The 26711-nt window shown below is 35.8% G+C and overlaps 2 protein-coding genes and 1 pseudogene across 3 annotated transcripts in view; 2 read left to right on the top strand and 1 right to left on the bottom strand.

Annotated features, from left to right (window-relative positions):
* The window catches only part of CHRM3 (cholinergic receptor muscarinic 3), a 633202-nt gene that overhangs the window by 62833 nt on the left and 543658 nt on the right, over positions 1–26711 (top strand). The window lies entirely within an intron of this gene.
* On the bottom strand, positions 18697–19341 carry LOC122726501 (small ubiquitin-related modifier 2-like). The gene is made up of 2 exons (XM_043964243.1): positions 19188–19341; positions 18697–19135 (listed from the first exon to the last, which is right to left on the bottom strand). The coding sequence occupies exons 1-2, from the start codon at positions 19339–19341 to the stop codon at positions 19059–19061; spliced, it is 231 nt and encodes a 76-aa protein (XP_043820178.1). The 3' UTR covers positions 18697–19058.
* The window catches only part of LOC122754705, a 145770-nt pseudogene continuing 138398 nt past the window's right edge, over positions 19340–26711 (top strand).

Below are 26711 nucleotides of genomic sequence, written 5' to 3'. Positions count from 1 at the left end.
ACTTTCTTGATATTCTCAGATATTATTTCTACTATTTTTCTCTGGAAATTATTTTATTTTATACATACTTAACATTTACTTAATATTATAGTGTATTTCTATTTAGAAAGTGAAAATCTCTGCCCCGGCGGAGCCAAGATGGCAGAGAAGAAGCAGCAAGCTGCCTGAGCTCTCCTTCTGTGCCCTCAAAAAGAACATTAAATCAAGCGTCTGGACGGATTTTGAAACTACAGAACTTGCAAAGAGACAGAGACACAGTCTTCCAACCAGAGATAATTTAGAAGACTTCAGGAAAAGGTCGGTCTGACTCAGGCAAAAGGGAGGCCCAGTGCAGGGCAGCAGCCCAGCGCCGAGGGGGTCAGGGAAAGTCAGCAGGAGCTTCGGGCCACAGCTGAACAACTGAGGCCCCTGGAACCTGACTCAAAAATCTGGTGGCCAAGAAGGACAGTGGAAAAACCTACCTGCACCAGACAGGAGGGCGGGCTGTAGGGCCACGAACAGGCGGGATCGGGCACCTGGCCCAGTGCACGCAGACAGGAAGTGCAGGGGGACGAACTGCATACACTATAAAGGCCTCAGAGTAAAAAGCTGGTCACACAGCACCTATACCCCTGTACAAGAAGCCCAAAACAGGGACCCTGGTGCCCCCAGAGCAGACCTCAACTTAAAAAATAAATAAACAAGCTGCAATAATGAGTAAGAAGCAAAAAAGAGCCGTCTCCATTGAGAGCTTCTGTATCAATAGGGAAGAAGCCAACACAAACTCAGATGAGGACAATAGCCTCAATTGCCTACATGTGAAGCCTCACAAGGGAAGGTGAATTGGTCTCAAGAACAAAAAGCCTTCCTGGAAGAGCTCAAAAAGGATTTTTAAAATCAATTGAGAGAGGTAGAAGAAAAAATGGGGAGAGAAATGAAAGCAAAACAAGAAAACTGTGAAAAAAGAATCAGCAGCTTGGAAAGGGAAGCACATAATTTCACTGAAGAAAACAATGCCTTAAAAAATTCATTTGGCCAAATGGAAAAAAAGGTGCATAATCTCATTGAAGAAAACAATGCCTTAAAAAATTCATCTGGCCAAATGGAAAAAAAAGGTGTATAATCTCATTGAAGAAAACACTGCCTTAAAAATTAAAATGGGACAGATGGAAGATAAGGAATCCATGAGACACCAGGAATCAGTCAAGCAGAAACAAAAGAATGAAAAAGTAGAAGAAAATGTGAAATACCTCATTGGAAAGACAACTGATCTGGAAAACAGATCAAGGAGAGACAAATTGAGAATCATTGGACTTCCTGAAAGCCATGACCAGAAAAAGAATCTAGACACTACATTCCAAGAAATTATTAAGGAGAACTGCCCTGATATCATAGAATCAAAGGATAAAATCATCATTGAAAGAATCCACCGATCACCTCCTGAAAGAGAACCCAAAAGGAAAACTCCAAGGAATATTGTAGCCAAATTCCAGAATTACCAGGTGAAGGAGAAAATACTCCAAGCAGCCAGAAAGAAGCAATTTAAATATCATGGAGCCACAGTCAGGATTGCTCAGGACCTGGCAGCTTCAACATTAAAGGACCGCAAGGCTTGGAATATATTCCGGAAGGCAAAGGAGCTTGGATTGCAGCCAAGAATCTATTACCTAGCAAAAATGCACATTCTCTTTCAGGGGAAAAGATGGATATTTAATGACTTTGGGGACTTTCAGTCTTTCCTGGTGAAAATACCAGAACTGAATAGAAAATTCAATCTTAACATACAAGACTCAAGAGAAGTTTAAAAAGGTAAACAGAGGGGAAAAAAAAAAGTTACCCAAGTAAGTTAAACTTTTTATATCTCTGCATGGGAAGATAATACTCATAAGTCTTAAGAATTGTAAATGTATTTGGGCAGAGAGAAGCAATTTACAGAGAGGGTATAAATATAAATTGTCTGTGATGAGATGATACAAAAAAGAATTAAGGGGTTAAAAAGGGAGTCTGTGGGGAGGAGAGGAAAGTGGAGGTGGAATGGTATGAATTATTTCATATGAAGAGGTGAAAAAACAACCTATTACAATAGAGGGAAAGAATGGAGCGGTGAACATCGTTTCAACCCCACTCTCATAAGATTTGATTCAAAGAAGCAATAACATATTCATTCATTGGGATAAAGAAATTTAGCTCATTCCTTAGGGAAGCAAAAGGGGAAGGGAAAGGGGGGGAACTGATAGAAGGGAGAACAAAAGCAAGGAAGGAAAGGGTAAAGAAAAGAGAGGGGGATGATAAAAAAGGGAGGGCAGATTGGGGGAGGCAGGGGTAAGAAGTAAAACATTGGTGAGGAGGAATAGGGTGAAAGAAGAGGGGAAAAGTACAAAGCAGGTAAATAGAATGGAGGGGAATAGACAGTCAGTAATAATAACTGTGAATGTGAATGGGATGAACTCTGCTATAAAACAGAAGTGAATTGCAGAGTGGATTAAAAACCAGAATCCTACAATATGCTGTTTACAAGAAACACATTTGAAGCAGAGAGTAAAGGTAAAAAGGCTGGAGCAGAATATATTATGCTTCAGCTAAAGTAAAAAAAGCAGGGGTAGCAATCCTTATCTCACACAAAGCACAGGCAAAAATAGATCTCATTAAGAGAGATAAGGAAGGAAATTACATCTTGCTTAAAGGTACTATAGATAATGAAATAATATCAATATTAAATATGTATGTGCCAAGTGGTATAGCAGCCAAGTTCTTAGAGGAGAAGTTAAATGAGTTATAAGAGGAATTAGACAGTAATACTATACTAGTGGGGGATCTGAATCTCCCCCTCTCAGAATTAGATAAATCTAGCCAAAAAATAAATAAGAAAGAAGTGAAAGAGGTGAATAGATTACTAGAAAAGTTAGACATGATAGATGTCTGGAGAAAATTGAATGGGGATAGAAAGGAATATACCTTTTCTCAGCAGTACATGGCACACTTTCAAAAATTGACCATGTATTAGGGCACAAACACATCATAGTCAAATGCAGAAAGGCAGAAATAGTAAAAGAATCCTTCTCAGATCATGATGCAATAAAAATTACATGTAAGAAAGAGCCAGGAAAAAGTAGAATGAAAATCAATTGGAAACTAAATAATATCATTCTAAAGAATGAATGGGCCAAACAAGAAATCATAGAAACAATCAATAACTATATCCAAGAGAATGACAATAATGAGACAACATACCAAAATCTATGGGATGCAGCCAAAGCAGTGCTTAGGGGAAAATTTATAGCTCTAAATGCTTACATGAATAAAAAAGAGAAACAGGAGATTAATGAATTGGGCATGAAACTTAAAAAGCTAGAAAAAGAACAAATTAGAAATCTCCAATTAGATACTAAACTAGAGATCCTGAAAATTAAAGAGAAATTAATAAGACTGAAAGCAAAACAACTATAGAATTAATCAATAAAACTAAGAGCTGGTTTTATGAAAAAACCAATAAAATAGATAAAATATTGGCTAATTTGATTTAAAAAAAGAAAGAAAAAAAACAGATGACCAGTATGAAAAATGAAAAGGGGGATGTTACCACCAATGAAGTGGAAATTTAGTCAATAATTAGGAATTATTTTGCCCAACTGTATGCCAATAAATTTGACAATCTAAATGAAATGAATGAATATTTACAAAAATACAAACTACCCAGGTTAACTGAAGAGGAAATAAAAGCCTTAAATAAACCCATATTAGAAAAAGAAATTGAACAAGCCATTAATGAACTCCCTAAGAAAAAATCCCCAGGGCCAGATGGGTTTACTGGTGAATTTTACCAAACATTTAAAGAACAATTAATTCTAATATTATACAAATTATTAGGAAAAATAGGTGAAGAAAGAGTTCTACCAAATTCGTTTTATGACACAAATGTGGTGGTGATACCAAAACCAGGCAAAGCAAAAACAGAGAAAGAAAATTATAGACCAATCTCCCTAATGCATATTTATGCTAAAATCTTAAATAAGATATTAGCAAGGAGATTACAGCAAGTGATCACCAGGATAATACAATATGACCAGGTGGGATTTATACCAGGAATGCTTGGCTGGTTCAACATTAGGAAAACTATTAACATAATCAACCACATCAATAAGAAAACCAACCAAAATCATATGATTATCTCAATAGATGCAGAGAAAGCTTTTGACAAAATACAGCACCCATTCCTAATAAAAACACTAGAGAGTTTAGGAATAGGTGGAGCTTTCCTTAAAATAATAAACAGTATCTACCTAAAACCATCAGCAAGTATTATATGCAATGGAGATAAATTAGAGGCCTTCCCAATAAGATCAGGGGTGAAACAAGGATGTCCATTATCACCCCTATTATTTAATATTGTACTAGAAATGTTAGCTTTAGCAATCAGAGAAGAAAAAGGAATTAAAGGAATTAGAATAGGCAAGGAGGAAAAAAAACTATTACTCTTTGCAGATGGTATACTTAAAGAATCCTAGAGAATCAAATCAAAAATTACTTGAAACAATTAACAACTTTAGCAAAGTAGCAGGATATAAAATAAATCCACATAAATCATCAGCATTTCTATACATGACCAGCAAAGTCCAGCAGCAAGAGATAGAAAGAGAAATTCCAGTTAAAGTAATGGTAGATAATATAAAATACTTAGGAGTCTACTTGCCAAGACAAACCCAGGAACTCTATGAACCCAACTACCAAACACTCTTCACACAAATGAAATCAGATCTAAATAATTGGAAAGTTATCAATTGCTCATGGATAGGCAGAGCTAATATAGTAAAAATGACAATACTGCCTAAATTAATTTACTTGTTCAGTGCCATATCAATCAGACTACCTAAAATTATTTTATAAAGCTAGAAAAATTAATAACAAAATTCATCTGGAAAAAGAAAAAATCAAGACTATCCAGGGAAATAATGAAAAAAAAATCACAGGAAGGTGGGTTAGTGGTACCAAACCTGGAGCTTTACCATAAAGCGGCAGTCCTCAAAACTATCTGGTACTGGCTAAAAAATAGAGTGGTAGATCAATGGAATAGTCTAGGCACAGGAAATGCAGTAGTAAATGACACTAGTAATGTAGTGTTTGATAAACCCCAAGACTCCAGCTTCTGGGATAGGAACTCAGTATTTGACAAAAACTGCTGGGAAAACTGGAAGATAGTATGGCAGAAATTAGGTATAGATCAACATCTTACACCTTATAATAAAATAAGGTCAAAATGGATACACTATTTAGACATAAGAGGTGATACCATAGGTAAATTAGGAGAGAAAGGAATAGTCTACCTATCAGATCTTTGGAAAGGAAAACAGTTTATGACCGAACAAGAGATAGAGTACATTATAAAATGCAAAATGGATGATTTTGAATACATTAAATTAAAAAGGTTTTGTACAAACAGAAGCAATGCATCCAAAATTAGAAGGGAGGCAGAAAGCTGGGAAACAATTTTTGTGGCCAATATTTCTGATAAAGGCCTCATCTTTAAAATATATGGGGAACTAAATCAAATTTATAAGAACCCAAGTCATTCCCCAATTGAGAAATGGTCAAAGCATATGAACAGGCAGTTTTCTGATGAAGAAACCAAAGCTATCTATTCCCATATGAAAAAATGCTCTAAATCTCTAATGATTAGAGAGATGCAAATTAAAACAACTCTGAAGTACCAACTGACACCTAGCAGATTGGCTAAAATGACAAAAAAGGAAAATAATAAATGTTGGACAAGCTTTGGAATAATTGGAACACTAATGCATTGTTGGTGGAACTGTGAACTGATGCAACCATTCTGGAGAGCAATTTGGAATTATGCCCAAAGGTTGATAAAGCTGTGCATACCCTTTGACCCAGCAATACCACTTTTGGGTCTTTGTCCCAACGAAATCATGGAAAGGGGAAAGGGACCCACATGTACAGAAATATTCATAGCTGCTCTTTACGTGGTGGCAAGGAATTGGAAGTTGAGGGGATGCCCATCAATTGGGGAATGGCTGGACAAGTTGTGGTATATGAATACAATGTAATACTATTTTGCTGTAAGAAATGATGAGCAGGAGGAGTTCAGAGAAATTTGGAGGGTCTTATGTGAGCTGATGATGAGTGAGATGAGCAGAACCAGAAGAACATTGTACACAGTATCATCAACATTCAGTGTTGATCTACTGTGATGGACTATATTCTTCTCCCCAATGTAATGGTACAGAAGAGTTCCAGGGAACTCATGATAGAAGAGGATCTCCAAATCCAAGGAAAAAAAAAAAGAACTGTGGAGTATAGTTGCTGAATGAACCATTCTATTTCTTTTGGTTTTGGTGCTGTTGTTTTTTCTATTTTGAGGTTTTTCATCATTCCTTTGATTTTTCTCTTATAACATGACTAATGCAGAAATAGGATTAATGTTATTATGTGTGTGTGTGTGTGTTTGTGTATAACCTGTATCAGATTACCTGCTGTCTAGGGGAGGGAGGAAGGAGGGGAGGGAGGGAGAAAAATCTGAAATTGGAAAGCCTGTATAAACAAAAGTTGAGAACTATCTTTACATGTAATGGGAAAAAATTAAAAAATTTAAAGAAGAATAAAAAAAAGTCTCTCACAGAACTTGAATTCTGTCTAATTGGATTTATTGTAACGTATTTAGTATTAGTTCTTGTGGAATCAATGAATAATTATTATCTTCTCAATAATTTATTAAGCACTTATTTGTGTATTCACCAGGCAGTGTGCAGATACGGGAAAGACAATAGAGGTGGGGGGGAAAGCTACATTCAAGGGACCCATCTTCTGTTAGAGTGACATAGTATATTCACAAATCAGTAGAGAAGTTCCACTCAAATGAAAATAAATGAGAAAGATTCTAGAGAGAAAAGAGGGGAAAGCCCAGGGAAGTGCTATGAGTTAGACTTAGTTTGGAGGGTAGGACATGGTTGATGAATCTGAAAAGAAGGAAAAAAGAATGGTGACAGAATTAGGTCATCACTTTAGAGCTAGAAGGAATTTTGAACTTGATATAGGTTCCCCTCTTAATTGTATAGATGAGAAAAGTGAAATCAGAGTAGTGACTTATCCAAAGTCACACAATAAGAAAGTGCAAATCTACCCTTTCCCTCTTTCCTCCCAAATAAAAGCTATTTCTTATAACAAATGACTATAGTTAGGCAAAACAAATGCTTAAAATGGCTGTGTCTGGAAAAAATTCATTTTGCACTTTTAGTCTATGACCTCTACGATGAGAAAGATGTGTGATTCATCATCCATCATATTTGGTCATTGCATTTTCAGATCCCATAGAATCAAAGAATCATTTTTAGGAGAATTTTTTAAGCCTATGAAATATCAAATAAAATTCCAGAGGACATAACTTGGTCGACCAAATAATGAAATCCTAATGTTCATAGAATACACATCACTTATCCTCTTTAATAATAAGGAAATATATGACCAAGATGGCTTATTGATCATATATAATTATTTTGTGACTTCTTAGGTAATAAAAATCATCAATCTGGGTTAGACCACTGTTTGTTAAGGGAAGAGACTTATTTCTGTTAGCTATAAGGTCCCTGAAGGTACCTTGTCTTTTCTAGGAGGTATAAGTGATTCAGGGAGCTATCAATTACAATGTGAATTTTTAGTAATCCAAGTCATTTAATGAACATTTTTCAAGAACTACAAATTATATAAAGGGAGCAGGAGACAAGGTAGTATCTCCTCTGGACTTAAACTTCATTACTTTCAGAGGTTGAAATGTAGGCTTAGGAGAATAGAGTTGGAGAGGGAGATAATGAAAATCAAAACACACTTTAATCAGAGAGAGCTGATTATGAAAAGGGGAAAAAAGGGTGAGAGGTTTGGTTGTGGTGGTCTAGGCTGGCCAAAGAGGAGGAGAAGGGAAGAGATTTCTGATTAGACTATTCCAACTATTAATAACAAGTAATGAAAATGAATCAGAGAGCAAAACCTAATAATTTGTTATTTATGAAGAAACCCATTTAAAACATATTTATATTAACATAAATTGAAAGGCTAAAATGTAGACTGTTTTGTTAGTGTAACCTCCCCATCCCCCAAACAACAAAGGAGGGTGAAAATCATGGTTTCAGATTAAGCAATAGATGTGATTCAGAGAGATAGGCAGTGAATTTACATTATGCTTCCAAGTACTATAGATAATGAAACAATCCATATCATACATACATATGTACATACATACATAGACACATATTGGAAATGGCATAGCTTCTAAGTGATTTTTAAAAAGATAATAAAAATACAGGAAAACAAAACAATATGAGTAGGTAACCTTAGTATGCCCCTTTTAGACTGATAAATCTTAAAGACAATTTTAAAGTCAAGAATATAAATATAATATTGATAAATTAGATATTATTGACTTTTAGTGTTTTTCAAATGAGAATTGTTAAAAGTGAACATTTTCAACCTTGGCATGGCACTTTTATAAAGTATTGTCATATATTAGGGTATAACAGTCATTAAAATGCAGAAAATCAAATATATTTAAATATATTCTTATTGATCATAATTCCATAAATAGTTATCAAGATGAATATGAGAAAGACTTGATATTTAAATGAAGACTGATAATTTAATCCTAAAGAATGAATCAGGGAATGAACATATTATAGAAAAAATTAATAATCATACCAAATAAAAATTTACCAGCAAAAAACACTCTAAAATGTATTGAATGAAGCTTATGTAGCTAAAGGGACAAAAGTATATGTTATGGGGAGAAAGCACCTGGGTCCTTAGGATTCCTGTCTAAAGAATTACAATCTCCTGTAAGTCCTATTTAGGAATAAAAGAACAGGTTTATTGGGGTACAAGAGAAACTGGCCAAGGGGAAGGTTTTGGAGAAACAAAACACTTTCCTCCCGGACTAGTTTGGGGAGTGCTCTATTATAGGGTTCAGATGGCATGGGTAAGAATGTCCCTTATTGGGTGATGGACTGGGGGTGCTCTGATGGTAGGCTGAAGTAGGTGATGATCTGTTATGAGCACTCTGGTGATGGGTGTTAACTCCATCCAGGTGGGTCTGAGCAGTCTCCTGGTGGGTGGTTCCAGGTCATCTCCTGGTGTAGTCACTCCCCACAGGATTACCTCATCCAGCTGCTCAGGAGGACTGGAATGCTGGGTGGTGGTCCTGGAGCATGCTCAGTTCAATCTGGTGCTGCTTATCTCTTTTGGGGGTGTATGTCCTTGACTGAACTCAAAGAGAGGCCTACTTGATTTCAAGGGAAAACTCGTGAGGTTTCAAGGAAAAAGTTCCTTGACCTCCCCAGACAACTTTTGGGGTAACCGGGGCCCATAATCCTCCCATAACATTTATTTCTAAATTCTTATATAAGCAAAAAGAAAAAAAAGTTCAGTTGATTAATTGTGGAACTAAAAATTAATTCTCCAGAAAAATAAATGCAATACTCCCAATTAAATACAAAACATCATGCTGAAATAAAAAAGAACCCATACAAAATTGAAACCAAAAAAACCAACAGCAACAAGGAACTTGTAGAAGCATAAAGGAAACTCAGAGTTGCTTTCTTTTGAAAGTACCTTTAATCATAGCTATTTGATTTTTTTCTTTGAAAAAAGGAAGACAAAATAGATTTAATAGAACTGGAAAAAATCACAATAAAGAAGAAATAAAGGAATTGGTCAAACACTACTACACACAGTTATCTGCCAGCAAACTAAAAATGTAAATGCATAAAAATTCATGGCAAAATACTCAAATTTAGCAAGTGTAAACAACCCAGTCTTAGAAAAAGAAACTAAACAAGACAAAAATTAGATCCCATTAAAAAAAAAACTTTTAAAAAATGACATCCAACATTTAAAGATATAAAGGAAAAGATATAATTGAATAGAGATTTATTTCTCATCACTGGGCTGTATCAACATAATGGAATTAATTTATTTTTTTAGCTCCATGCCAGGAAAATTATCAAGGTATTATTTTATAGAACCAGACAAAATAATAACCACCAAAATAAAATCTGAAATAACAAAAGGTCAAGAATCTCAAATTATGTAATGAAAAAAGGAACAAAAAGGCTATATTACCTGACCTAACACTATAAAGCTCTATTAAAAATAATAGAGAATTTAAAACATGGACTAACTAACTGGATATTGTTGAATTTTTGAAACGTTGTTTGGGGTAGGAGAGAGAGCTCTGGATCTAGATTAGATGTCCTTATGCATATCACTTCAGAAGACTTCTTTATGTCTCTGGGAAAAATTATAGGGTTAAAGCCTTCTAATATCCCCATAGCATCGTAATTGAGGATTCTATAAACCAGCAAACCAGCAAATGTAAACTACTACAGTAAAGACTTGACAACTCTTTGACAACTGCTAGGAAAATTGGAAAGAAGTTGAGAAGAAATTAGGTTTGGATGAACAACCACAATAAACTCCAAATAGATATAGGACCTAAATATCATGATAAAATAAAAGCTAGCATTTTCATAGCACTTTAAGATTTGCAAAGCCCTTTCATATCTTGTTTGGTCCTGACAACAATCCTTTACAGTAGTAGATTTTATTATCCCTATTTTATAGTTGAAGAAACTGAGGCTGAGGAAAATAAGTATCTTCCTGTAACAGGCAGCATTGCAATTCAGGTCTTCCTTAGCCTTAAGTACAGAACACTGTCTATTACTGGATAGAAAGAAAGTCCCAGGATCAAGAAAATCTGTGTTCAAATGTAATCCCTGAGATACTAGCTCTTTGACCATAGACTACTGTCATGGGAGGATTATGGGCTCCGGTTACCCCAACAGTTCTCTGGGGGGTTCAAGGAACCTTTTCCTTGAAACCTCAGGGGTTTTCCCTTGAAATCAAGTAGGCTTCTCCTTGAACTCAATCAAGGACACACACACACACACACACACACACACACACACACACACATCCAACGGAGATAAGCGGCACCAGATCAAACTGAGCATGCTCCAGGACCACCACCCTACATTCCAGTCCTCCTAAGCACCTGGATGAGGTAATCCAGGAGAAGACCACCTGGAACCGCCTGTCAGCAGACTGCATAGACCCATCAGGACAAAGTTGACACCCACCACCAGATGGTTCACAAGGGATTCCTCCTACCCTAGTGCAACTTGGGAGGACCCCCAGCCCCTCACCCAATAAGAGACTCTTACCCACCCCATCTAAACCCTATAAAATGGCCCTCCACAAGCTAACCGGGGAGGAAAGCATTTTCTTCTGGCAAAACCTTCTGGCCGGTTTCTTTTGTACCCCAATAAACTTGTTCTTTTATTCCTAATTAGGTCTTGTGGGAGAGTGTAATTCTTTACAGAGGAATCCTAAGGACCCACGTGCTTTCTCCTATCGGTTTCTCCCCCATATCACAACATTTCAGTCTCTTTCCCCACCCCACTCCTCTCAGCCCCAAAGTGTAGGTTGTGGAACAGGTACATATTTTCATTGATAAATGTAGTTTTCTCACTGGGACTTCCCAGTAGAAAGTACAAGGTCTGATTATATTTAAAAAATGAAATTATAAATTCTTAGACTAAAGTGGCTAAATTACATGCTTTGAGAATTAGCTCCCTACCCCAGAATGTAGAAATAGATTGAGCCAGGACAGCTAGGTGGTGCAGTGGATAAAGCACTGGCCCTGGAGTCAGGAGGACCTGAGTTCAAATCCAGCCTCAGACACTTGATATTTACTAGCTGTATGGCCCTGGTCAAGTCACTTAACCCCAATTGCCTCACCAAAAAAAAAAAAAAAAAAGAGAAAGAAATAGATTGAACTTATAGCACCTCTATTCCTCTACTATATCTCTTATAAAGAATGCAATTCCTTTCCCTGAAGCTTGTTATTTTATTCCTGGCACAAAGGTCTGCTTTTTCTGTCCTCTGGCAAGCATCCACCTGTTTTGTGCTGGGAAATACTTAATCATTTGTAAACTGAGAATTATTACAAAGAAAGTGATTACCACCTGGGGTTGTCATTAATTTGAACATCAAAGGATACACAGATAAAGCTATGTAGTTATTCATAGCCATGTGATCTACCCAGAGTAAAACCTTAATGTGATTTGGCCACATCTCTACCAGAGAGACAACTACTATGTCTTTTGATAAACTAGGAGCTATTAGACTTATCTTTTGAATATTGTTTGTAATAATTGCTGTGGGTTTGTTTTTCTGTTTTTGTTTTTACGTTCAAAATTCAGTCCTACCAGTATCAAACAAATAAACTAAAAACAAAAATATTAATATCATGTTACTTTTTGATTTTTTTAACAATTCACCATACTTTTTTAATAGCCTGCTATGAGCAAAGTAATGTGCTAGGAAATGTGTATTACAAAGATGAATAACAACAGATTCGAAACAATAAGATTATGGAATTTGAGAAGTAAGAAAAGGTCTTTTGGATTTTGTAATTCTGGTTCATTGATATGCATAGATAGAATTATTTCAGCAGGAATTTGATTTCAAAAGATTGAAAAATAAGTGAGTGTTGAGTAAGTCTCTAGGAATTTGGCAGTAGAAGGTGTTGTTGGGATGTAACTCCATAGAATGATAACTTGAGTGTGTACAGGGTGATCACAAAATTACTTTAGGATAGGAGAGACCTATTCATGTTATACGCAAATATGAAGGAAGCAGTAGAGGAGGAAAGATTGAAAGTGAGAGAGGGCTTGGTGATGATCAATAAAGCAAAGTCCCAGAGGAGAGAGAAGAAGATGAGAATTCATGTATCAGGTTAACCTTTCAATGCAAGAAGGCTATTTCATGATGAGATAAAATGGAGAAAGGTAGCTAGAATAATTTTCATTTATCCAGAAGAGATGATAAAGCACTCAGGACTGTTCTCAATAAATTCCAGTGGCTTCCTATTTTCTCTGGGATCAAATACAAAATCCTCTGCTTTGCATTCAAGGCCTTTTATAACCTGCTTCTCCACTTCCCCTTACCTTTCAAGTCTTCTTATATCCCCCACATAACTCTTGATCTAGTGACATCAGTCTCCTTGCTGTTCCTCAAACAAGATACTCTTATCTTTCATCTATGGGTATTTCTCTGGCTGTCCCTCATATGTGGGATTCTTTGACTCCTCATCTCTACCTTCTTACTATGACTTCCTTTCAAATATCCACTATAATCTCTCCTTCTATAGGAAGTCTTTCCTAATCCCTCTTAATTTTGGATCCTTCTTTTACTTTCCCCCCTATTTTTCCTGTATGTGCTTGTTTTTACACAGTTGTTTTTGTGTTGTTCCCTAAATTAGATTGTGAACTCCTCAAAGAGAGTATTTCCAGTTCTTAGCACTGTTCCTGACAGACGGTAGGTATTTAATATATGCTTATTGACTTACTAACTAAAAGTAGAAAGTTATATTACTTGCTGAAAAGAAGATGGGAGTTGGGTAGAGTGAAGACTTGAAAAGAAAAAAAAAGATATAAAGTAGTGTTAGGGTGCAGTGTGATAGGAAGTTTATAAGAAACAAATTAAAATATTGCCATAGAGTGAAGAGGGTATGGTTCCATTTGGTTCAATGAACATTTAATAAAGGAAACATTCAATTGTGTTAGGTATGATAATTTGTAAGCAATCTACTCAGAAGTTTTCTAGCTACTTCTGGTATCATTCAGTCCAGAAAAAGGCAGACATGTTTGATGGTTTGTAAGCAGTAATACATTATATAAATGTGCTTCATTATTATTATGGATGAATAAGTAGTTATCAAACACCTATTGTGTGCTAAGAACTTTGTGCCTGGAGGATAAAGACAAAAAAAGTGAGGTTGTTCATTCTCTGAAGAAACTTCCCTTCCTGTAAGGGTATAAGGGTATAATGCATTCATAAGGAAATGGTGAGGCAGGGGAGAGAGTTGTTATTAAGGATAATACTGAGATTAAGGAGTGGAGCCATGAGGCATTTGATAATCATATCCTTTCTAGTATCAATTTTAGAATGGATTTGATTAGTGTGTCCAGAGGAAAAGGTGGAAGGTGGAATGGTGGAGCAAATAACATGATGCTTCTAGTATGTGGACCTTAGTTTTATAATGGTTAGTTATAATGGTTCATACTTATCCACCAATTAGGGTACCCCATCTAAAGAAATGTGGCTTAGAAAAAGCTATTTCAATAATAGAAAAAAAATTAGTTTAGTTTTTTTTTTTTTTGCAGGGCAATAGGGGTTAAATGACTTGTCCAGGGTCACACAGCTACTAAGAGTCAAGTGTCTGAGACTAGATTTGAACTCAGGTCCTCCTGAATCCAGGGCCAGTGCTTTATCCACTGTGCCAGCTAGCTGCCCCAAATTCCCTCCATCTTTCATCCCTTTGTTTTCTTCCTAGCATATGTTAAAAAGATGAAGCTTATGGAATGTTTCTTTCTTGTTCTCTGCAGTTAGGGTTGAAGGCAGCAGCCAGTGCCCACCACAGTGCCAGCTGTCTGTGTGTACGGAACATTTTCAGTTTGATGTTCTTAAAGTGAGATCTATTTTATTTAAAAATTTATATAGTGCAGTACTTCATCCTAAACAAAAAGAAAAGCAAGATACAGAAAGCCACACCTTATTGATACTTACTCAAGGGTTTTTTTTTTCCTACTCAGTCTTTTCCAAAGAAAACTTTTGCTCCTCTATTTTAATAGTTTTTCTATGCCATTTTACCTTTGTTCTGAATTATAAAAAATAGAATCACTGAATCACCGAGCTTTTGCCTACAAATAAAGGTTTGTAATTATTAAAATAAAGAATTTAGAATTGTGCAATGAATAATGCTTCTGATTAACAAGTAAACCAAGAAAGAATTGTGTGCGCTTGTGTATGCAGGTACACTGTGTGTGTGTGTGTGTGTGTGTTTGTATAAAAGAGAGGAAGAAATGATTTTCATCATTTACCAAACAAGTATCTTAAAAGTTGGCAAAGGTAGCTTTGAACTTCAGCCACACAAGGATTTTCCTGTTTTATAAACCTTGTGTTTTAATGGGTATGAGTCAAGGTAACAGTGACTGAAACCTTCCTCTGTCATTTATTACCAGTGTGACCTTGGGGAAGTCACTTAGCTTTTCTAGGTCTCAGTTTCTTCATCTGTAAAATGAGATGGGGTGGAATAGATAGACCTTTAAGGTCCTTTCTTACTATACTCCTATCTACAGGGACCCTGAAAGAAAGAAAATAGGTGCTATTTGAAATTAGAAGGAACAGGCAAAATTTCTGCTCTTTCTATCTCAGCATGTGCTTATTCCAGTAAATAGACTCCTTGCTCTTTGCTGCTTTTACTATATCATAAATAAATGAGCAGGCTGGGCTGCCCTTGCTTTCTAGAATTTTAGTGCAGGGCAACTGTGTGTGGGAAGCTCTGAAATGTCACAGTCACTGTTTTGTATTCACTAATACAGGTGTCCATCTATCCCATAACCAGACAGATCTTGTTGTTTATTAATCCTCTTCTGTTTTGGCAGAAAGTGGGATGGCTTTAACAATTTGATAAACCTTTCTCCAATTATGATCAAGTATTTCCTCTGTGGTGTGACTCTTGGCCTAATTAATTCCCTCAACTAGGTTATCCACAGCACCTCAGTCCTTTGAAGATGGGTTCATTTGAGAGGGTTGTATTTTTCTCTTCCCAGGAACTTGTCAGAAATAGAGTTTGGTGCTGTTTTACCATGTATAAAGGTCTTACTTGACCCTTCTTGTTCATGATCTATTCCTTTGATAGCTTCTTTTCCATTAGGCACAGTTATCAACACTCTCTATAATGAAATGGTCTTCCATGGGTAACAAAAGTTTCTTTAGACCTGCACTTTACCATTGAATGACTCATTTGTGAATAATGTTATCTCCTTCAGTAATTGTATGACTTTTAGTCCCAGGAGCTATTTGTCTAGTTGCTTTACAGACCTTTTTAGATGGCATTCATTTTCAGATTGAAAAGTAGTTTGAAATGTTGCCCTGAGTTTCATGATATTGTATCCTACCTTCTAATCTGAATAGAAAGAGAAATGCTTACTGTAAAGCATAATGAAGTATACCATGTAATTGAATTTTCCAGAAAACTCAAGCTAAAAAATGAACACTTAAATTTCATTTAAAAAGAAAAATTTTTTAATTAATTTTTTTATGGCAGGGCAATGAGGGTTAAGTGACTTGCCCAGGGTCATACAGCTAGTTAATGTTAAGTGTCTGAGGCCAAATTTGAACTCAGTTCCTCCTGAATCCAGGGCTGGTGCTTTATCCACTGCACTACCTAGCTGCCCTTAAATTTAATTTTTAAAAAGTAGTCATATAAATAGAAATCTTTAAAAAAAATTCCTCTGACTTTTTAAAGTATAGTCTACTAACCCTTTTTCTTGGTGATTCAAGGTATTTATCGTGAACATCAAGTACCAGGCAGTTGACAAGCATCAAAATCTACTGTTTGCCAGGCATTGTGCTAGGTACTGGGAATACAAAGACCAAAAACAAAACAAAACAAAACAAAACAACACCCTTCTCTCAAGGTGTTTATATTCTGAGTAATCCAGAATGATTGCTTTGGGCTACTGAGCAGTATTGAGTGTGTTTTTATACAATATTTTGTCTTGGACACTTTTGATTTACTAAATTTTTTTGTTTGCTTTAAATGGCATTTAGTTTCTTTCTAGCCTACCAGTGATAATTTCTCACCCCATTCTAACTGCAACTAAATGTTTTTAGGAGATTGTTGGGAAAACTAAGTAATTAGAATCCTCTGCAAGATAAGTTCCTTGTGATGATTATGTTGTAGAACTCATGAATTTTAGTGTGCAAGAAATTTGCTATATGTTTTTCAGCATTTTTGACCTTTTATATATTTGGCGATTTCAATATTTTCAGATGTTTTAAAATGATATAAAATTGACATATACATAAGTGTGTTCTTCCAGTAGCTCTCTTCTACTCAGTGGTTATTGCAATAGCTGACTAATTCAGATGAATTCCTAGTTCATTTTATTATTGGCATAATGGAATCATAGAAACTGAGTAAAGTTCTTATTTATTAATGTCAGTTGCACATGATTATTTATAATTTTTATTCTCTTATTATGAGGATTAATTAAAAATACTTGCTGAGGAGATTTGTAAGCTATTTTCTTAAGTTATTTTCATCAACTACTCCCTCTCACTACCCACACATACCAATTCCATTTCCAAATGTCAGTGTTTCTACCTTTACATCCAAATCCATCCCAGGTCACATAGCTACCACCATACTTCAGGATCATATTATCTTCTGCTTAGTTTATTACACTGACTTACTAAGTAGTCTCCCTCAGTCAAGTCTTTCCCGGCTTCAAGACATCCTTCACACTAATGACAAACTCATTTTTTTAAATTATAGATCAGACCAAGTCACACTCCAGCTCAATCAACTTTGATGGCATATGATTGCCTCCAGGATAAAAATATAGATTCCTCTGTTTAGCTTTTATCCTTCATAGCCTTGAGCCACCCCTTCTTTCCAGCCTAGGTATTTTCCCTTTCCTATATGCCCTTATGCAGCCATACTGGGATTTTCTCTCTTCCTTAGATCACACATGAGCAAATATATGGCTTCATTTCGTGGATCTGGGTGTTTGCTCTGACTGTTTGTGATGCCCAAATTTCACCTTTTTTTTTTTTTTTTTCATTTTGCTTCCTATAAACCTTGACTTTCCTGCTGCCTTTAAAGGTGTTGCAACAAGCTTGTAAAGGCTTTGAAACAAGCTTGAACTTAACTACCCTGAATTTTTTTGCATTTATTCTCTTTATTTTATTCTGCATTTACTTATTATAGATCTTTGCTATTCTCCTGTTATAATATAAACACCTTATAAGTAAGCACTATTTATTTTATTATAGTTATATCTCCAGTGCCTAACCCACTGACCATACTAGGAATTTAATAATGAATGCATGTTTATTGATTGATTACAGACATGAGAGTAGGTTTGTGAAAAGGCATAAAAAGTAAGGTGGATGCTAAAGCTCAGGGAAGAACTAGTAGTCAAGGTTGGCTGAAACATTGTACATATTAATGAGATTGATATGAAATAATTCAATGGTAGAAGAGGTAGGTTGGACCCAGAATATCGAGAACCTTAAATGTCTAAATGAAGAGTTTCCATTTATCTTGGGGGAATAGCAAACCACTAAAGGTTTCTAAGTAGGAAAGCATAAGTGTTAGACCCATACCTGAGGCAGAGATCTGGGTAGATCAATTGGAGAGAAGAGAAAGAAGAGGTAGGCAAGACAGTAAGTAGGATATTATGCTAGAAGTGCTTGCTCTAAAACAAATGTTAGGAAAGCATTTAGTAATTGGTTTACATATATTTGTATTTTTCCTAAGAAATTAAGTTATTAATTTATTGTGGTTTATTTAAATATATTTATGACAAAGTTGAAGCTATATTTTTCTTTTTTAAAATTTTAAACAAGAAGTTTATTTAAACAACAAGATGTCTGACTTGAAGGGAAAACTAGGATCATTTTCTTTATAGTAATTTATCCCTATTGAGAGACAGAGATTGCCCTACATGTAACAGCTACATACAAAAAAGTTATAAAATCATCCTTGGCTTTACAATGATAAAAGAAAAACATTGAAATTATCCAATAAAACAAAGTATGCAAGGATTTTTTTGTGGTTTTTTTTTTTTGTTTGTTTTTTTGCTGTTGTTAAACAGTGAGAGCAAAATAACTTACTGGAATATAAAGATAAAAGTTGAATGAGCATGCCACTAATGGAGAAAAGGGATATTTTCACACAACCAGTTTGTTTTTTCCCCTCCCCATCTCCATTTGATGTTGATCAAAACATACCATCGGCCATTTAGTTAAAAAAAATACGCATTATGCCTGTGCACATACACCAGTTACTTTATGTACAATAAAGGAATGTGGGAAGGGAATCAAAGAAGAGAGAAAACTGTACTGAAGTAGTCAGGATGTGGATGAACCAAATCTTGGTTTTCTAATTGTGAATGTATTGTTTTCCTTGGGAGCACAGTTCTGGAGTAGAGTTGCAGGTTCTCTTTTTAGTAAACACCACCCGTCTGCTGCTGGAATACATCCATTGTATTTTCATCCTCCATTTCCAACTGTGCAGGTGTGTCTGTTTGATGGTTGCCCATCAAATCAGAATCTGATCTGTCTCATTGACAAACCCTCTCGTTCACAATAGGCTTTCATTAGTTTACTAAGTGGTGTGTGCCTCTTCATCTTAAATTGCACCACCGAACCATCTTGCCCTGCCACCTTCAAATTAACGTGGTCCTTGTTTTCAGTCTTGACTCCTTCCTTCGGCTTTTTGTCGGCCATGGCGAGTCCGGGGGTCTCCTCAGCCACCTCTTCACAAAAAGAGGCACTAGGATGGTCCAATCCAAGGGAACGGGGTGGGGGGGGGAGAAGCAGCAGCAGGAGCAGGAGCAGGAGCAGGAGAAGGAGGAGGAAGAGGAGGAGGAGGAAGAAGATGATGGTGGTGGTGATGGTGAGGAAGAGGAAGAAGAGGAAGCTATATTTTTCAATGACATTTATCGTTGATTAAATCTCTATTAGTGGTATTTACAGTTTGAATGAATGAATGTATGAATACATGCAAAAACACTTTCATTTGTGAGTCAGTGAAAAATACTTAAACTTTTAAATATATATTTGGTATTTAAATCACCTATTTTTTCTCAAATATTCTTTCCACCTTCTCTTCCCAGAGAGTCTTATAATATACAGTCAGAAGTGAATAAGCATTTATTATGCCCCTATTATGTCCCAGGTACAGGACTAAGTTCTAAGGATGAGATAAAAGACAATCCCTACCATCAATGACCCCACAATCTATTGACCCCCACAAAAAGCAAATAGATATGTATAAACAAGATATACAGGATAGATAGGAAATAATTAGCAGAAAGTCTTCAGACTTAAGGCATGAGAAAGGTTTCCTGTATAAAATGGGATTTCAGTTGGGATTTGAAGGAAGGGCTATAGGTAGAGATTAGGAGAGAAAACATTTCAGGCATAGAGAATAACTAGAAAATAACAACCCCAAATCCCCAAACCAAAACAACAATTACAACAACAACAACAGCAGCAGCAACAAAAACAACAACGATCACATCCTGAATTGAGAGGTGGAATGATATAAAGGTTTTGAACAACAAGCAGGATTTTGTATTTAATTCAGGAGGTGATGATGATAATAAAGATAAAAAGAAACTAAGCAATGCATATAATAAATATTTAAATTTTAAAAACTATATCTGTAGTCCATCACCTCTAGAAAGAAGGATTAGAAGGTTTCTTCTCTGAATTCTCTTATCCATTCTTTGGCATCATGTTTGGTCATTATGATTTCAAAGCATTCAGTTTAAGTTGCCTTTTCTTTTTCCATTATATCGTTGTAAGGATTGATTATCATTTTTCTGGACTGCTTATATCATTGTGAATCATTTTACATAATTTCCCCATGCTTCTTTGTATTTATCATATTCAACATTTCTTAGAGTGCAGTAATATTCCATTATCTTACTGAACCATGATTTATTTAGTCACTTAAAAGTCAACGGGCACCTGCTTTGTTTGCAGGTATTTAGTCCTACAAAAAATACTACTATAGATATTTTATTTTATTTAGGACTTTTCTTTTTTCCATTGAACTCCTTGGGGCATATGCCTGTTATGGATCTCTGAGTCCAAAAGTATAATTTCTAGTAACATTTTAAAATATAATTCCAAACATTTTCCAGAATGGTTGGACCAATTCATATATCCACATAATAATATTGGGTGTTACATTTTTTGCACATCATTCTAATTTTGTGATTTGAGATATTTAATATTTTTTTATTTAGGATTACCATAGTTTACTTGAGAATCAAGTCAAATCAGCAAATATTTATCTGTTTTCTAATCTAGATTCCTTTAGTTTATGGGTTGGACTAGATGGTCACTTAGGTGCCTTCTAATGCTCAACTTCTGTGATTCTGTGAATAATTGAATAGCTTCACCTTCCCTTAGCATTTTTAGTGATGATACAGAGTAATAGTCTGTGACAGTTTTATTCATGTAATTCAAGATGAGATAACAATGTTTGTTTTATTCTATTTTATGGTGAATTATAGAAATATGAGGTCATAGTTCTTTTGGGGGAAAGTATTTAACATGTATTGTGTTTTAGGGAATTTGTTTCTTTTATTATTAAGGAAAGTTCAGAGGAATAAATGTAATTTAACCTAAGAGCCATATCTTTAATAGCATGAAAATGACCTGGGCCATTGGCCTTATGGGCTCTCAATATAGTGCTTAAATGAATGTTTTTTATTTAATTCAGTAAAACTTTGCTGAGCCTCCCACTAGGTGAAAGACACTGTTGGATTTAAAGATTACTTTGTCTCTTCTCTAAAAGATCTTACAATATAAGTGAAGCATAATAAGCCTGTTAAATATATTGAATTTTTTTGTTTGTGTTCTTTTTTATTTTAGAACTGGCATCAGTTGTGGTTTAAGAAATTATTTTGGAAAGAAAATTGAAAATTCAGTTGTCAACAAGGTAGGATGGGGACAGCTAGGTAGTGCAGTGGATAGAGCACTGGCCCTGGAGTCAGGAGTACGTGAGTTCAAATCCAGCCTCAGACACTTAACACTTACTAGCTGTGTGACCCTGGGCAAGTCACTTAACCCCAATTGCCTCACTAAAAAAAAAAAGAAAAGAAAAGAAAAGAAAAGAAAAGAAAAGAAAAGAAAAGAAAAGAAAGAATAAGGTAGGATGGTGGTATTTATAAATGGAAATCAATTTGTGAATATAGGCAAGTCATATCTGAGGAAAAATTATCCCCATGATTTTTTCCTAACTAGTTAAGGTGACTGTAAGATTGAAAGACCATTTGAGGTAGCTGCTTTAAAGTTATTTCACAGAGGTGAAAAATTTAAGTTTCATTCCTAAAATGGTACTAGAATTTTAGGCAACTAGGTGGTGGAGTGGAAAGAGCAATGAACTTGGAGTCAGGCAGAGCTGAGTTAAAATCTTTTTATTTTTTATTTTTAAAGTATTTTATTATTTTCCAGTTACATATAAGGATAGTTTTCAACATTTGTTTTCATAGGATGTTTAGTTCCAAATTTTTCTCCCACCCTCCCTTCCCTCCCCCTCCCCAAGACAGGAAGCAATCTGATAAAGGTTATATATGTGCAATCACATTGAATATATTTATGCATTAGTCATCTTGTGAAAGAAGAATCAGAGCACAAGGGAAAAACCTCAAAAATGTGGGGTGGGACCCAGCACAAAAGTAGAAACAGTATGGTTCAATCTGCATTCATAATCCACAGTTCTTTCTTCTGGATGTTGAGAACACTCACTATCATGAGTTCTTTGAAATTGTCTTGGATCATTGTACTGTGTTCTCCTGGTTCTTCTCCTCTCAGTCAGCATTAGTACATGTCCTTCCAGTTTTCTCTGAACTCCTCCTGCTCATCGTTTCTTATAGCACAATAGTATTCCAATACATTCATATACCACAACTTGTTTAACCATTCCCCAATTGATGGACATTCTCTCAATTTCCAATTCTTTGCACCACAAAGAGAGCTGCTATAAATATTTTTGCACATGTGGGTCCTTTTCCCTCTTCTATGATTTCTCTGGGATACAGACCTAGCAGTAGTATCACTGGGTTAAAGGGTATGCACAGTCACACAGCCCTTTGGGCATAGTTCCAAATTGCTCTCCAGAATGGTTGGATGAGTTCACAGCTCTACCAACAGTGCAATAATGTTGCAATTTTTCCACAGCTTCTCCAACATTTATTATTTTCCTTTTTTGTCATATTAGCCAATCTGATAGGTGTCAGGTCATACTTCAGAGTTGTTTTAATTTGCATTTCTCTAATCATTAGTGATTTGAAGCATTTTAAGGTTATATATGTACAATAGCATTAAGCATATTTCTGCATTAGTCATTCTGTGAAAGAAGAATCAGAGCAAAAGGGAAAAACCTCAAAAAAGGAAAACTAAAAAAAGTAGAAATCGTATGGTTCAATCTGTAACTAGATTCCACAGTTAAGATTATTAACTGTTTATTTCCATCCACCCTCTTTTCCCCTTTTTAGACTTTTTCCCTTCTTTCACCCTATTCCTACTGACCAGTGTTTTGCTTCTGACCATTGCCTTCCTCAGTCTGCTGTCCCTTTTATAATTTGCCCTTCCTTTTCTTGTCCCCTTTTTCCCCCTGCTTCTTCCCTCCCTTCTATCAATACCATGCTTTTCCCCTTCCCCTTTTGCTTCCTTAAAGATTAAGCTAAGTTTCTTTATACAAATAGAATTGTATGTTATTCCCTCCATAAACCAAATCTGATGAGAATATGCTTGAAAGAATACTCACCCCTCTTTCTATCCCTCTATTGTAATGGATATTTTTGTGCCTCCTCAAAAGATGCAATTAACCCCATTCTACCTCCCCCTTCCTCTTTATTGTGCTAATTAAGTTTCTTTATTTCAACACATCAAAGTCAATTTAATAACAATACCATAATAGAAATACAGATCCAGAGAGTTATCCTCCCCCATAGGGATGTAAGCAGTTTAACCTCATTGAACAACCATCCCCTCCCTACCCCCCACCTTGTTTATCTCTTTATAATTCTCTTGAGGGGCAGCTAGGTGGCACAGTGGATAAAGCACTGGCTCTGGATTCAGGAGTACCTGAGTTCAAATCCAGCCTCAGACACTTAATAGCTGTGTGACCCTGGGCAAGTCACTTAACCCCCATTGCCCTGCCAAAAAAACAAACAAACAAAAAAATAATTCTCTTGAGTCTTTTATCGGGAGATCAAATTTTCTGTTTAGTTCTGGTCTTTATTTTTTCCCCAGGAAACCTAGGAAGTCTCCTATTTCATTGAATGTCCATCTTTTCCCCTGAAAGAGAATGAACAGTTTTGCTGGGTAGATGATTATTGGTTGTAATCCAAACTCCTTTACCTTCTGGAATATCTTATTCCCTGTGATTCTTTAATGTTGAAGTTGCCCTGTCCTGTGCAATCCTGACTGTGGCATCATGATATTTAAATTGTTTCTTTCTGGCTGCTTGGAATATTTTTTCCTTCTCCTGATAATTCTGGAGTTTGGCTACAATATTCCTTTAAGTTTTTCTTTTGGGGTCTCTTTCAGGAGGTGATTGATGGGTTCTTTCAATGATGGTTTTATCCTCTGATTCTACAATTTCAGGGCATTTCTCCTTGATAATTTCCTGGAATATGGTGTCTAGACTCTTTTCTTGATCTTGGCTTTCAGGTAGTCCAATAATTCTCAGATTATCTTTCCTGGATCTATTTGCCAGGTCAGTTGTTTTTCCAATGAGGTATTTCATACTTTCTTCTATTTTTTCAGTCTTTTGATTCTGCTGGACAGATTCTTGGTGTCTCAAGGAGTTATTAGCTTCCATCTGCCCAATTTTAATTTTTAAAGCATTATTTTCCTCAGTAAGCTTTTGCACCTCTTTTTCCATTTGGCAATTTTTTTTCTCCCATTTGGACATTTTTTTCTATAAATTTGCCAATTGTACTTTTAAGGGATTGTTTTTCTCAGTCAATTTTTGTGCTTCTTTTTCCAGCGTAACTCTCATTTCTTTTTCCATTATTTTTTCTTCTACCTCTCATTTGGTTTTTAAAAGCCTTTTTGAGTGCTTCAAAGAAGGCTTTTTAATCTTGAGAAAAGATCATCTTCCAACTTGACTCTTCATTTGTAGGCATTTTGACAAACTCATCTGAGTTTGAGTTTTGGTCTTGCCTTTCACCATAGAAGCCATCAATGTTAATGGTCCTTTTTTGTTTCTTGCTCATTTTATAGCCTCTTTTTTTTTTAGTGAGACAATTGGAGTTAAGTGACTTGCCCAGGGTCACACAGCCAGTAAGTGTTAAGTGTCTGAGGCAAGATTTGAACTCAGGTCCTCCTGACTCCAGGGCCAGTTCTCTATCCACTTATAGCCTCTTTTTCAACTTATAAAGTTGAAGTCTGCTCCTGGGACACATGGATCACTGTTGCAAGCTTCTAACTGCTCTTAGCTGCCCCACTCTCAGCTGCCCCACTTTCAGCTCTGTCGAGTTACAGCAGTGTCAAGCTGCCCACCAAGCCAAGCTGTGGTAAGCTGAGCTGTGCTGAGGTGAGCAGTGCTGAGATGCCCTCCCCTTTCACCCAGGTGGGACAGACCTTTCCTGAAGTCTTCTAAATTATTTCAAGAAGATGGCTTGTGTCTCTCTGTCTTTTCATAGATTCTGTAGTTCCAGAATCTGTTTAGAGGCTTGATTTAATGTTGTTTTTGAGGGAAACATGGGAAAGCTTAGGCAATTTCCTGGCTTCTATCTGCCATGTTGGCTCTGTACCCGGAACTCTACTGAGTTTAAATCTTGCCTTAGACACCTATTACTTGTTTGTCCCCTGGTAAGTCTCTCAACTTCTGTTTGCCTCAGTTTACTGATATGTAAATAAGCATGATAAAAATAGTGCCTAACTTGCAGGGTTTTTTTGAGCATAAAATGAGATATTTGTAAAGTACTTTGAAAATTTTAAATACCGTATAAATGCTGCTGCTGCTGCTACTACTACTACTTCTATTACTATAACTATGACTAAGATTACTATTGCTGCTTAAATGTGCCCCCTGAAACTGAACACAATACTCTAGATACAGTTAGACAAGGGCTGAGTACCACAGAATTATCACCTTACTCTTGGACACAGTGGCTTTCTTAGTCTGTGTTATTGTTTTATTTACTTTCATCCCTGCAACATCAGGCTACTATTGACTGATATTAAGATTGCAATTCATGGGGCAGCTAGGTGGCACAGTGGATAGAGCACTGGCCCTGGAGTCAGGAGTACCTGAGATCAAATCCAACCTCAGACACAACACTTACTAGCTGTGTGACCCTGGGCAAGTCACTTAACCCCAATTGCCTCAAAAAAAAAAAAAGATTGTAATTCATTATATCCATAGAGCCTTCCCCTGAATTCCACTATCTAGTCTTGCCTTTCAGCATCTTGTACTTATTCTTAATCATTAAGTTTTCACCTTGATGTTATGATCCTTTTGGAGAACAAAGGACAAATAACAACGATCAAGAGTAACAAGTTGTTATAATATCACTAAGGTATGCACTTAGTGAGAGGTGTATCTAGAGTTTGATGTTTGAAAGCTTACCCTAGAGATTCATTCATTCCTCATCTCAACACCCTCTCCATTGTATACTGTAGCCCTTGTAACTTCTTCATTTTCTATTACTTTGGGCCAAATCTAATTAAGAAATAGAAAATTTCACTTTAAAAGTTTCAGACTTGTATCATAACTAAAATGTGTGTTGCCTTACATTCATGTGTTTATTTATCTTTTTTCAAAGTGCAATCACATATATATGATATATACATATATGTGTATATATACATATACATGTATAAACATGGTATATTATCACTATATGAATTACCTAATATAATTGTTATTTCATAAAATATATTATTTCTGAATTCCAAATTACATTACGAACTTTGCTTTTGTAGTACTAAAATATTTTGATTATTATGGGTGGGACAGGATCACAAATTTAGAGCTGGAAGATACTTTACAGGCCATTTAATTACCCCCCCCCCCAATTTTAAAGACACATAGTTGAAGGCCAAGGGTATTTATGGTCATATAGGTT

This window comes from Dromiciops gliroides, chromosome 4, assembly GCF_019393635.1.
Source record: "Dromiciops gliroides isolate mDroGli1 chromosome 4, mDroGli1.pri, whole genome shotgun sequence".
In the NCBI taxonomy this organism is placed as follows: domain Eukaryota; kingdom Metazoa; phylum Chordata; class Mammalia; order Microbiotheria; family Microbiotheriidae; genus Dromiciops; species Dromiciops gliroides.
This window is presented reverse-complemented; position numbering and strand designations above follow the sequence as displayed.